Below are 14,938 nucleotides of genomic sequence, written 5' to 3' on the forward strand. Positions count from 1 at the left end.
CCTACAAAAAATAATACGAGGAGGAATGCAGGCGTCAGCGGAAAATGTGCGCGGCAGTTACAGTGAGGCAACGAAGAAAAAGAAGGAAAACATCATAATCATCAAACCGAAGACTCAGCAAGAAAGTGAGACCACTAAAAAAATAATAAAAGAAAAGGTTGATATTAAGAATATGCCAATGGGGATAACAAAGGTACGAAAAGGAAGAGAAGGAACAGTAATTCTAGGATGTGAGACCGGAGAAGAAATAGATAAATTAAAAGATGTAGTACAGTCTAAACTAGGTGACAATTATAATGTTACAGAATCACTACAAAAGAAGCCGAAAATAAAAATTGTTAATATTAGCGAGGAAGAAATAGAGTTGGATGACGATGAGCTAATAGATACAATAAAGAAACAGAATAGTATTGGTGAATCTCGTATAAGCATAGTTAAGAAAATCCCGAAAAGAAAAAATATGGATGATAGTCAATCTAGAAGGAAAGGAAAAGAAGGTAGATCTTTAATAATTGAAGTAGATGAAGTAACACATGAATTGATGTTAAAAAAAGAAAAGTTGAATATAGGCTGGAGAAAATGTCCTGTGTTCAATCACTTCAGCATAAAGAGATGTTTCAAGTGCTGGGGATTCTACCACATTGCAAAAAACTACGAGAGATGAAACGTGTCATAAATGTACAGGAAAGCATAAAGCAAGTGAATGTAGAGAGAAGCAGAACAAATGTGTAAATTGTATGTTTAAAATAAAAACATATAATTTAAAAATAAAAGACGATCATGATCTCTGGATCCGGAATGCCCGACATATAAAAGGGCTATCGAAGAGGAGAAGAGGAAAGGTGGATGGGAAGCCAAAAAATAGCAATTACAGAAAGAAGAGGATCAGATAATATATACAAACGCGCAAAGTTTATTGGCACATAAGGACGAGATACAGCATCAGATTATGAAGAAATTAAATCCGGCAGTTATTGCATTGTCGGAGTCGAGACTGCGGAAATTGAAGACAGTGAAATAAGTGTACCGGGATACAGTGTGGTTAGATGCGACGCGGAAAATAGAAATACAGGGGGGGTTGCTCTGTATGTAAGAGACGATACCCAGGTAGCAAGCTCACGTTATTTTGACGTCCCAAAATGGTCATTTATTGACTATTCTTGACGTCACGAAATGACGTCCTTATGACGTTAAAATGACGGTCGAATGTCACAAATTCCTGACGTCATGAAATGTACCGTATTTTGACGTCATGGAATGACGTGAACAATATGTAGTCAAAAAAATCTCTTAAATTATCCTGTTTCTGAATATAATAACATAAAGAGACTTCTTAAAGATAATATTATAATGTCACAATGTTAACCGAGTCGTTTTTTGAGAAAAGAAAGATATCATGAAACTGATATCTCAAAGATTTCTTAAATCGGATATCTTTAAACTGCAAGTAGAGAAAAATAAAATAAAATAAAAATTTCATTTTTTTAAAATTATTTTTATCAACAGCACATACCAAATTTGGAACAAATTTTTATTAATTAATTTGTTATTAATTAAATTTAAATTATATTATTTTATTTTATTCTTACTTGCCGCTGGTAGGTAGGTTTGAACCCAAGACCTTAGGATTACGAACCTTGTTCTCTATCTGCTACGCCAATTTGACTCATCGATATGGGTACTTGTTATTGTCTACATATACCTATATGTTATAAACTGACGCAATTATATTATTTTTTATAAAAGCAATTAAATTTTGCAAAACATTAAAAATAATAGCATTAATTTATTTACTTATTAATTTCATTGTTAAATTTATCTTTTTCCATAACTTTAATAATTTGATGGAAATTGCGATCTATTTAGCACTAATACTTCGAAGCGTCCAAATGGTTAATTAGATAGTTAACTATATAGATCATACATTCTAAGAAAAATTATAGTACATTTATTATCCTGTTTTTGTACAGTACATGATGAATTTAGATTTTGTGCATTTTTTGTGCGCAGTAATTGTAGACAAACCGTTATTTTTGAAAACATTATCTTTATGATAATTTTTTTTAATATCTCATTCAGGATGTTATTTACTGTCAGTACTGGCAGTGAATATCGGAACGCAGCCATAGTGTTGTCTGATTTCTGAGTCAACTACGACGCGCATGGACAACTCAAAAATCGAACAGCATTGTGATATCTTTTATGAGACAATAAGCTGATATCGTTTAGCTGATATCATAAGGATAACATTTTCAATGAGATATCTCAAAGACCGTTCTTAGTAGACGTCTCTGATAAATGTTATCATTTTGACATCATTTCTAAAATATCTAAATGTTTTCTTAAAAAAGTTCTCTTAAAGTTGAATATAATATGCTTATATAATATACTTATGTTTTACGCCTTAAATCTCATTGTAGACACCACTTTAGACCATGTCTAAAATACGTCTTAATGACGTCTTTATGTCCCGATCTTGGATGCGTGCTGTCTGGGAAAATAATCGTCAGATCATGACTGAAATATGATTTCGAAATGACGTCACATCATGACGTCAATTTTAGGCTATGTAAAAAATGGTCATTTTGACGACATATGACCAGATATGACCATTTTGGGACGTCAAAATGACGTGGGCTTGCTACCTGGGTATCAAGTATGAAATAGTAGTATTGAAAAAATTAGAAAGGATTGTATGGTGCGTTGCAATAGAAGTAAAAGAGAAATTGTTTAAAGGAGTGTTAATGGTAATATATCATTCACCGAATGCGTCACATGGAGAGTTTATAGGATTCTTAGAGGAGATAGTAGAAGAATTAACGATAAAAGAAGAGTGTATAATATTAGGAGACTTTAATATAGATTGTATGACAGACTCTTATTATACAAATAAACTACTAACGACTATGCAAAGTCTAGGTATGAAGCAATATGTGGATAAACCAACGAGAGTTACCGAAAATAGTAAAACAATTATAGATCTAGTTTTTGCGAATAAAGATATAAATGTAGAAGTCAAGTACGAACCTAAGATAACGGATCATGCGTGGATAAATGTCGTGATAAATACGAACAAAATTGTAAATAAATATAAAGAATTCAGTGGCAGGGATTATAGTAGATATAATGCGGATGAGTTTATTAAGCTAGTGGAGAGTAATTTAGAAAAAGGATATAATTTAGATATTAATGAGTTAGATATTAATGTAAGGGCAAAGAATTTAATTAATAGTATTATAGATGCGCTAGACATCTCAGCACCTAAGAAAATTTTTAGAATACCGAAAATATGGGAAGGGAAAAAATGGTATTCAAAGGAAATAGAAGAGCTAGCAACTAGAAGAGATGAGGCTTATAGAAAAGCACTGTACGATAGCACGGAACAAAACTGGCAACAATTTAAAATAGAAAGAAATGCAGTAGTTAATTTAATTAGAACAAAAAAAAAGAATATTATGAAAACATGATTAATCATAATAGTAACAATCCCACAACTATGTGGAAATCATTAAAAGAAATTATTAGAGGAGGACCAATAGGCGCGAAAGTTGTAGGAAAAATAGATTTTGAAATATTAGACAATAATATAGAGTGTGATATAGCTGATAAATTTAACTTATATTATATACAAAGTATTAAAGACATAATAAAATCTATAGATAAGAATTATACAACGAGCACAAATAAGAGAACTATTTATTGTATTGAAAAGAAGGGAGAGCTAGAAAAATTTGAGTCAATTACGACAGAACAAGTAAGAAAAATCATTAGGGAATTACCAAAAAAGAAAGGTACAGAAGGAATAACTAGCGATATATTAAAAACGGTGTTTTGTGTCATAGAAAAGGAATATTGTGATATTAGAAATAAGTCATTGAGTGAGGGTTGTTTTTTAAAAGAGTGGAAAACATCCACGATAATTCCAATACCAAAAGTAGAAAAACCTAAGAGGGCAAGTGATTATAGGCCTATTAATATATTACCAATATATGAAAAAGTATTAGAGATAATAGTTAAAAAGCAAATTGAGGTCTATCTAGAAAGTAATAATATCATAACGGAACATCAGTCGGGCTTTAGGAAAAATTATTCGTGTGAAACAGCAATTCAAACAGTTATAGATGAATGGAAATTGATTATTAGTGAGAGACAAATAGTAGGAGTTATTTTTGTAGATCTTAAATGGGCTTTTGAGACAATTGATAGAGGAAGATTATTAGAGAAATTATACCAGTATGGTATTACAGGAACAGTTCTAGAATGATTTAGGTCGTACTTAAAAGATAGAATGCAACAAGTTCAATTTAATGATAGATGGTCTAAGATACTGACTACGGAATACGGAGTGCCACAGGGTTCGGTATTGGGCCCATTGTTGTTTATAATATATATGAATGATATTGTTAACGTTTGTTCGGATGTGTGTAATATAAAAATGTTTGCGGACGATACGTTAATATATGTAACAGGTGAGAGTAGTGCGAAGATGGAGAGGAAATTGAATATTGCATTTAACGTAGTGGAGGAATGGATGAATATTAATAAACTGAAGATGAATGCGGGGAAAACAAAATATATGTTAGTTAGAGGTATAAGGAAAGAATTGAGAGGCAATACTATTGTGAGATGTTTGGATGGAAATGAAATTGAGCGCGTAGAAATAATAAAGTACTTGGGCATAATTATTGATGATAGACTTAGATTCAGCGATCACTGTGATTACATGCTAAAGAAAATAGGGAAGAAAATAAGTTTTTTAAATAGAATAGGGAACTTTATCTCGGCTTACACTATAGATGTACGATACACAAGACAATTATAGCACCTCACTTTGAGTATTGTGCGACGCTACTAATAGATATGGGAGATACACAGTTAAGTAGGCTCCAAATAGCGCAAAATAGAGCTATGATAGTCATATTGTAATGTGACAGACGTACCAAAGTTAAATGTATGCACCAAGCGTTGCAATTTATGACCATAAGACAAAGGCTGTATTACAATATGTGCATGTTTATTTTTAAGATCTTAAATATGATGCCGGAGCAATTTAGTAATAGACTTAGAATAGTAGAGAGAGAACGCAAAACTAGGCAGACAGAGGATATTGTTATTGAATTTCGAAAAACAAGAAGCGCGCAAAAAAGTTTATTTTATGAGGGTGTGTTAATGTACAACGCATTACCACCCGAAGTTAAACATTGTAATCGTTTAGAAATGTTTAAACAAATGCTAAAAGAGTTTGTTTGTAATGATGTAGCATAAAATTGTATATATATGTATTGAAAATAGCTGAGAAAGCTAATAGAAGATTAATCAATCAATCAATCAATCTCTCTCTCTCTCTCTCTCTCTCACCTCCCTCTCTCTCGCTCCTCTTCCCCATGCCCTCTTCTCTCCTCTCCATTCTCATCATCTACCATTCTCCCTTTCCATTCTTACCCAATATCTTATCTACTACTTTCTACCAATTCTCCCTTCCCTCTCTTCTCCAGTTTCTACACCTCTCCTATGCGTGCTCTCATGTCTCCTCCTCTTCTTCGCATAACCTACATAACTTTCCCTCTTTCCGCTCCCAGTATTTCCTTTTAACCATTTCATTTTCTGGCCTAAAGTTCGCCACCATTTTCCATCTACTCTCCTTCACTCTTGTCTCAAATATTCTGGGATTCCCTCCATCTTTATACCACCTATTATACCTCGATTCCCTTATCCTTTCCATCTCTCCCTCTTATACCTCTCCTCTTCCTTATCTTCCATTACCTTAAATCAGCTACTTTTCTTTTTTTTTTCACTTTTATCTCTCAACCCCTAATCTTAAAGATCTTCTTTTTTTCTTTCTCATTTTTACATATTTTGTAGTCACTCTCAATTTACATATTTTGTAGTCACTCTTCCTTTGGCTGTCCTTTCTTTTATCTCTTCCAGATACTTTCTTTCCAGCCTGCTTCCTTTCCTCTTTTCCAATCTCTGTTTAAAGCTCCAAGCTCTCTTCCTTGTTTTTGTTTGCAACTTTACCCTTTTTAGTTTTTCTCTTACTAAATATCCCCGTCCTTTCCTCCACTCTTAGCACTCATCCCAGATATGTTTCCTCTAAGCTTTCCATCTTTCCCTTTTTTTCCATCCTCAAATCTCCACTGCATATCTCACTACTGATCACACTAAACTATCAAATAAGCATAACCTTCTTTCCCAGTCTCTTACGAATCTCTGCCGTCCTATTCCTCACGTCGGCCCCATTATTGCCGCTGTCTTCCTCACCTGTTTTTCTCACTTCGGTCTTTTGATCTCCATTTTTTCTTATCGCGTACCTTAAATATGTAAATTCTTTGACCTCAATCTTTTTTCCCTTCTATCTCTAATCAATTTTCTTCGTCCTACCCCCAACTCTCCTAAACCTCATGATCTTCGTCTTTTTTGTGTTTAGCACCAACACCTTACCTTCCAAATAATCCTTTAGCCCTTTCAACATAATTCTCATTTCCCCTTCCTTCTCCGTCATCAGTACTATATCGTCGGCATATGCAAGAGAATACACTTTCTTATACTCTCATCCAGCCTCATTCCTCTCCATTTAACCTTACTTAACCCATTGCCACCTAATTGTCCATTTTTTAACACTTGCGTATCTTGTCTAGAACTCACGAGAAAGAAATCCCATAAATGCATTTCTAGTGCTAAAAAGGGTTGCTCTTTCCATTTCTTATATTAGTTTTAATGTACACTCCCCGGAAAAATTAATATGGCGGCTCTAATGGAGGTGAAAATGAATTTTATTATTTTCTCAATATTGCAATCATAATTTTTGTTGACAGGATTTTTTTTGAGTTTGAAAAACTACAAGATGACGTGGTGAAATATTTTTTACATTTTCACGCTTCTTCACCCACACCCTTAATCCTTTTGTGATTCTATCCCAAACAAGGGATGAAGATAAAATTCGAATTGAAATCCGAAAACATTTCCGAAAACCTCGAGAATGAAAACGGCACAACTTTGTTATTTTTTCCAATACTTTAACCTCTATTCCCTAAATAAGTATAGTATCGGAAAGATAACAAAATTGTGCGGTTTTCATTCTCAATGTTTTTGTTAATGTTCCTTTTGGATTTCAATTTGAATTCCATCTTCATCTTTTACTTGAGAGTGGAATCACAAAAGGATTACGAGATAAAAAGGAATAAAAATGTAAAAAACGTTGTTGTATCTTTCGATGCAACAAATGTATTTTTAAGATCATTTCTTACGTGCCTTAGGAGTTGGAACTCGTGAAAGGAGTGTTAATGAAAGCCAGGTCCACAATTCACAGAGACACTTGTCGTATATTAAAGAAAATGTTTATTTTTGTTTGTGTACAATTCAATTTTTAACACGCGCGGTTATCGGAGATAAGATACGGCGCGCGGCACTATATCAATGTGTTACTCGGTCACTCGCTTGAGATTTGTTTTCCTGGCTAAGTTCTGAACATTAATTTATTTAAGTCCCGCACTTAGTATTTACACGCGGAACACGCATAACGGCGTGATTGATTACTGACTGATCCGCAGTTTGCCGATGGGCAGCCGCTTAAATAATTCCACGAGATATGTAAATTGGAGGGGTAATGGGCCCTCGATATGACCATATATGGTCATAGCCGCGTGCATCCGGCGCACGGGAACTAATCGCAAGCTTACCAATCACGACTGAAATACGCGATAACTCTTTCCACTCCAGCTTGCCTTTGCAAGAGGACCGCACCGATACTAATATTTGAAGCATCGGTATCTAAGATAAATTCACCTTCCCCATTAGGGAAAGAAAGCATGGGAGAAGAGAATAAAATGTTCTTTAGTTTGTCAAATGCATCTTGACATTCCTTTCCCCAAATAAATTTGATTTTGTCTTCCGTGAGCACAAAAAGGGGCTTCGCGATAGAAGAAAAGCCCTTCACAAATTTACGGTAGTAAGAACAAAAACCGAGAAAACTACGCAATTGTTTTTTTAAAATGTGGAACCGGCCAGTTTCTCAAAGCAGAAACTTTTTCAGGATCGGTAGTAATGCCACTCGAGAAAATAACATGTCCCAAATATTTAACACTATTAGAAAAGGAAACACATTTTCCAGGATTAATCTTCAAATTAACCTCTCGTATTCATCGAAAAATTATTTCAAGATTTTTCAACATTTCTTCAAAACTTTTCTCGAAAACAATAACGTCATCTAAGTAAACGAGGCAAATTTTTGACAAATACTCTTTAAAAACTTTTTTCATGAGACGCTCAAAAGTCGCGGGAGCGTTACACAGACCAAAGGGCATGACAGTAAATTGCCACAGCCCTCTCCCGACAGAGAAAGCAGTTTTCTCACGATTTTCAGGACAGATCTTAATTTGCCAGTAACCGCTTTTCGAATCTAAAGTTGAGAACCAAACATTACCTGAGAGTTGATCAAATATCCCAAATAGCACAAAAATATACAATGTATATACATTATATATATATTCATGAATATTGGATGTCCATGGGATATCCACATGTACTTAAATTAGCATTCATAGTATATCCATTGTATCAGCAAATGCACTCCATATGAGATCCATTGTTTATCCATAAAACATACAGCTGCACGTTCTATGTATATCATATATATATACCCAGTGAACAATATGTTGTCAAAAAATGTTGTTAAAAAAATAAAATAAAAATTTTATTTTTTTTAATTATTTTTATCAACAGTACATACTAAATTTAGGACAAATTTTTATTAATTAATTAAATTTAAATTATATATATTATTTTATTTTATTCTTACTTGCCGCTGGTAGGTTTGAAACCCGGGACCTTAGGATTACGAACCTTGTACTCTATCTGCTACGCCAATTTGACTCATCGATATGGATACTTGTTATTGTCTACATATACCTATATGTTATAAACTGTCGCAATTATATTAATTTTTATAAAAGCAATTAAATTTTGTAAAACATTAAAAATAAATAGCATTAATTTATTTACTTATTAATTTCATTGTTTTTATCTTTTTCCATAACCTTAATAATTTAATAGAAATTGCGATCTATTTAGCACTAATAATTTGAAGCGTTTAAATAGTTAATTATATTAATTTAAATGGTTAACTATATAGATCATATATGTTTAGACTTCAAATTTTTTGCAGCGCCAAGTTTTCAAACCCTTCACCGGCAAAAAAATATACATAACTGATCCACGAAAGTATATTCATTTAATATACACAGAAAGTACATTTGTATACATTTCGATAAGTATATGCACGTATATATATGCAATGTACATTTGAAATGCATCAGAAAATATCTTAGACATCCATAAAAGTATATTCATCCGATGTACGTGAAAATACATTTAATATGTTCATTTCAACGCGTACATACATACATACATACATACATATATATATATATATATATATATATATATATATACAATAGGCGTTTGACATCAGAAAATATCCTAGACGGATCTATGAAAGTATATTCATCCAATGTACGTGAAAATACATTTATGTTCATTTCGACACATACATACATGTATATACATACAATAAGTGTTTGATATACATCGGAAAACATCCTAGACAGATCCACGAAAGTATATTCATCCAATATACATTTATGTTTATTTTGACACGTACCTGCACGTATGTACATACAATAAACATTCGACATGCATCGAAAAACATCCTAAACTAATCCATGAAAATATGTTTGTCCGATGTACATGAAAGTACATTTATGTATGTTTCAATACGTACCTGCACGTATATAAATACAATATACATACAATATACATGGCGATGTATAAGTAATTAATCCATCAAAGTATATTTATATTATGTACATATGACGTACATACATTTATATCCATCCATAAATATTCATTTTATGTACGTATAATGTCCTGTATATACTTTATGAATCAAGGATGGATATCCATAGAATATCGTGTGCTATTTGGGATGTCATTAATCCTGGGAAGGGGATGTGAGTCTTTCTTAGTTACGGCATTTAACTTTTGGTAATCCATGCAAAACCTTATCGTCCCGTCTTTCTTTCTGACCAAGACAGCAGGAGAAATCCAGGGACTTCGAGATTCTTCAATCACGCTTTGCTCCTTCATCTCCTCAATTATTTTCTTCATCTCCCCCGCAAATGCAAAGGAATCCGTCGAGACATCTGCTTAATCGGTGAAACATCTTAAACAATTATAGAATGTTGAACAACATCACAATTTCCAGCAACGATCTCTTTCGAGAACACGTCACGAAATTCTTTTAGAAAATCAGAAAAACTATTTTTTTTATTTTCGTCACGATTAGACGAATTTTTAAGAAGAGTTGTTCCAAGACAGAAGGAATTTTTCCCGCTGATGCTTCCATACGAGCAACCTTCCTCACAACAGGAACAGAATAAGAGAAAAAGGCATCAAAATATACCCCAAATTAATCTTTTCAAGAAAATCAGCACCAAGTAAACAATCATCACGTATATCAGCTACAATAAAAGGAATTTCCAACGAAAATTTCCCAATCTGAACTAAAGTCACGACCCTTCCCTTGAAAGGAACTCTCTCCTCAGTAGGGTACTTTAAAATACAACTTCCGGTTTTTAAAGAAAAACTTTTCCCCCCCGATAAATTTTTCGTTAAGCACCGAAATGTCAGAGCCCGAGTCTATTTTAAAGGAACAAGACCTTCCGTCTAATTTCTCTTTATATACAAAATTTTCCTTATTATTAATAAAAACATAATTACTATGAAAAACGTCAGCCTTTTTAACAAAACGGCTGACCGTCGGAGTTTTCATCCCCAAAGTCGAACTCGCTCCGGAAAGGTCGACTAAGCCGAGTTTCCCTCTTCCACGGGACAGTCTGCGCGGAAATGCCCCGTCTTCCCGAACGTCGCGAAACACCCGCACGAACCGCCAGCCGCGGCCCTCGGCCCACGCCAGCCTCTCCCTCTCTAAACGCCCTTTTTCTCCTTCGACTCCTTTTCGTTCTGTGTGCTTCTCTCTCTCTTTTGCCCTGAAGCTTCTTTACGAACGGAACCGAAATTTCCCGACGCTCTTTCCGAAAAACTACTCTGATTTATTAATTTTAATGTTTTCGCGCGTTCAATCGCCATCCTAAGCGAAGCTATCCCCTCCATCTAAAGAGTACGCTTAATAAATACTTCCAAAAGCGCGGCAACAAATTGCGAACAAACTATTTTATCCCGCACCTCGTGCGAGCACTCCGGATAAGCTTTTCGCAAAAGCCGCTCTAGATCCGCGCCCAATGTCGCAAAATCTTTGCCCGCGTTCTGCTTTCGATTTGCAAATTGCAAGTAAAAGTTTTGCGCGAGCTCACTTTCCTCAAATCGGAACTCTAATTTAGATTTGAGCTCCGCGAAAGAAATCGAGTCTATCCCGTCGGCATAAGAGTCCAAAACGGAGCGAGCCTTCCCTCGCAAGCAAGAAGACAAAACGACCGTCTTTTCTGCTACGCTCCAACGATTTGCGACCGCGACAAGCGAAAATTGAATAAGAAATTCGCGCAGCGGAGCCGACCCGTCAAAAGTGTCGGATTTTAATTTTAAGCCGCTCGCTCGCACATTCCAGCACGCGCACACGTCCGCTCCGGACATTCGCGCCGCGCCGCGAATTCAACCGGGAGAATGTTATTAGAAGGACTTAGCTGAGTACCTGTCCCGCGAAGAGATCGTAACTGCCGCAGCGTCTCCTTGAATTACTGTCGCTGTCGCGCCTGCTCCTCGCGCATCTAGCGAAGCTCCTCCAGGAGTAATAAAAATTCAGGCGCCACTGCACCCGAAGAAAGCTCCGGAGTCTCGGCGCGTCTCCTTTTCGCCGGCGTGCGTTCCAGGGAACGTCCTCCCACTAAATCAGCAGCTGAGCTCGATGTCTCCATTCCTCTCTTCTCGTACTCTTTCACTCCGCGCACTTTTCCACTAAAAACACACGCACGCTCCACAGGATCCGTCGAACGGATTTCGGAGGGGGCCCCCAAAAATGTTACACGCGCGCTCGCGGAAATGAATGAAACACACTCTTTCTTAATAAACAAGCGGTTTTTATTCCAAGACAGAAAATATACGTCTTCTCGAGCGCAAGACTGAGATTCAACTCGCAGTTTTATCGGCGTTGTTAAGCCGACGACAGTTAACAACGCACCTCTCGGAAAAATCAATATATCGATCGGTCAGAACAGCTGACCAATCAAACAGGCAGGGGCGTAACAATATAATACATGTCTTTATTTATTTAAAAAAAAATAGTTACAGCAAGAAAAGATGGGAAAGAAATTTACAATATTGTACAACAATTAAAAAATTTATTAAATTTTTTTTTCAGAGAAATGGCAATGCCGTAGACTGCGATTTTTCTGAAAAATTGGTTTGTATATCCTGGTGTAGTTGATACGGGAGTGTATTCTGATGCGGCTGACGCAGGATTATATGCGGGAGCAGGCAGCTGGGCTCGAACGCGAGCCCTCAGATTGGCAGTCTGTTATCTAACGCCCGACGCCAAGATCATTCCCGAAAATCGTCTCTTCGATTCTGGGTATTCTGTTTCAAAGATGACTGTACATGAAATTTATTTTATTAGCAAAAAGTGCTGGTTTATTAATGTAAATTTTTTATTAATTAATATTTTATAATATCCATAAATAATTTATTATTATTAATTTTTCTACATAGACAATTCATATTATTATGAATTTTGATGTGATTCACGATATCTTTTAAATGCCAAAATTTGAAAAAATTAAATTAGACGAGATTAGCGTAATACGGATATAACGCGTGACAATTTACAAAGTAGATTTTTTAGGTAATTTCTAAAAAAAGTAATTTTGAGTATATTGTCGCGTTTAATTTTTTGGGGTTTGCCGGTGAATGTAACGAAGCAGCTGTATGTTGTACCCCTCGTTGTGAGTACGATTTGGGATCGCTGCCAGAGATCTCGCGAGGAAGGTATTTGGTCACTTACACCAGTGCTTGAGCCTAGTTGCTCTTTTCGAGCCGATTCCTGAACGCGCCGCCTCCTATGCCCCCACTACCGCGCGCGGCCTTGACGACCGAGCCGCCAATCTCGCCCGTACGCTTTGTCTCAGGAGCAGCTCTGTATAAGAAATGGTGCCCTGCACCACAAAATTCATTAAAATTACTCTAAGTAAATAATTTTTGTTTTTATAAACAAAAAAGTACTAACTTTTTTATTACTAATTTATTTTATATGTAGTATAACAATATGTAAAAACATAATATATAAATTAGAATTTTGACAATAGTTTAATTTCCACATCACATGAGGTATTATTATTAATGCTTTTTTTAAGTGGTTTTCTCAGTAGGTCTACTCCACTAAAAGATGAAATATAATATTATATATAGCTTGGCATTCTTCTAATTTTCCTGTCGTTTTTATATATCTTAAAATATATAAAATTTTGTTTTCCTGTTAAGCTGTATATTATATTTCATCTTTTAGTGGATTAGACCCACTGGGGAAACCACTTAAAAAAAACGCATCAATAATAGTATCTCACGGGTGATGTGGAAAACTATTGTCAAAATTCTAATTTACATATTATGTTTTTACATATTGTTATACTACATAAAATAAATTAGTAATAAAAAAGTTAGTACTTTTTTGTTTATAAAAACAAAAATTATTTACTTAAAGTAATTTTAATGAATTTTGTGGGACTGTCCCGATTGCGCACATAAGCGATTAGACACAGTAGTATTTCCCGATTGGACACGGATTTAATTGGACACAGATCCGATTGGACACAGACCCGATTGCACACCGACCCGATTGCACACGGACCCGATTGCGCACCGACCCGTTTGCACACGGAAGCGATTGCGCACCGACCCGATTGCACATGACCCGTTTGCACACGGACCCGATTGCACACGGACTCGATTGCGCACCGACCCGTTTGCACACGGACCCGATTGCACACGGACCCGATTGCGCACCGACCCGTTTGCACACGGACCCGATTGCGCACCGACTCGATTGCACACGACCCGATTGCACACGACTCGTTTGCACACGGACCCGATTGGACACAGACTTGATTGGACACAGACCCGATTGGACACGGACTTGATTGGACACAGTCTCGATTGCACACCGTCCCGATCGGACACAGTCCCGATTGGACACGGACTCGATTGGACACAGACCCGATTGGACACTACCCGATTGGACACGGACCCAATTGCACACGGACTCGATTGCACACCGACCCGATTGCACACGGACTCGATTGCGCACCAATCCGTTTGCACACGGACCCGATTGCGCACCGACTCGATTGTACACGACTCGATTGCGCACCAACCCGATTGCACACGGACCCGATTGCACACGGATCCGATTGCGCACCGACCCGTTTGCACACGGACCCGATTGCACACGATACGATTCCGCATTTCAGATAATACATGGGTTAGCGACTTGGACGGGGTGGGTGCGGGAGGGGGGCGAAGCCCCCCTTGCACCCCTCCGTGTGTGTGTGTGTATGTGTGCACAAAGCGTTTTCTGCACCACATAGGTTTGCGACTATAAAATATGTATAAGAAAAAAAAAATTATAATAAATATTTTGTACGTATTTTTATGCTGAGTTTGCCAAGTATAAAATAATTATGATAAATATTTATGAAAATATTAAAAATAAATATTTATGCTATTATACAAAAATACAAAAATATTTCGAGCTTATATACCATGAATATTTTTTAGTACATTTTAAAAATAAATTTTATATATTGTTAATAATAATTTCTAAATAATTTATAAAAACGATTATATAATTTAAAAAATGTTTTTTAAAAATAAATTTGTAAAATATTTATAAAAATTTATTCTAAATTTTCTGTGCTATCCACATAGGTTGTTTTTG

At 35.7% G+C, this 14,938-nt stretch overlaps 1 protein-coding gene across 8 annotated transcripts in view; it reads right to left on the reverse strand.

Annotated features, from left to right (window-relative positions):
- The window catches only part of LOC105832304, a 591,095-nt gene that overhangs the window by 116,213 nt on the left and 459,944 nt on the right, over window positions 1-14,938 (reverse strand). Inside the window, exon 6 of one of the 8 annotated variants that reach the window (XM_036282914.1) lies at window positions 9,869-12,585. The exons of the other annotated variants lie outside the window; for them this stretch is intronic. Coding sequence (XP_036138807.1) covers window positions 12,550-12,585 — 36 coding nt within the window. The 3' untranslated portion in view covers window positions 9,869-12,549. Of the gene's footprint in view, window positions 1-9,868; window positions 12,586-14,938 lie in introns of those variants that run through there. 8 annotated transcript variants of the gene reach the window in all.

Source organism: Monomorium pharaonis, chromosome 2 (genome assembly GCF_013373865.1).
Source record: "Monomorium pharaonis isolate MP-MQ-018 chromosome 2, ASM1337386v2, whole genome shotgun sequence".
Classification (NCBI taxonomy): Eukaryota; Metazoa; Arthropoda; class Insecta; order Hymenoptera; family Formicidae; genus Monomorium; species Monomorium pharaonis.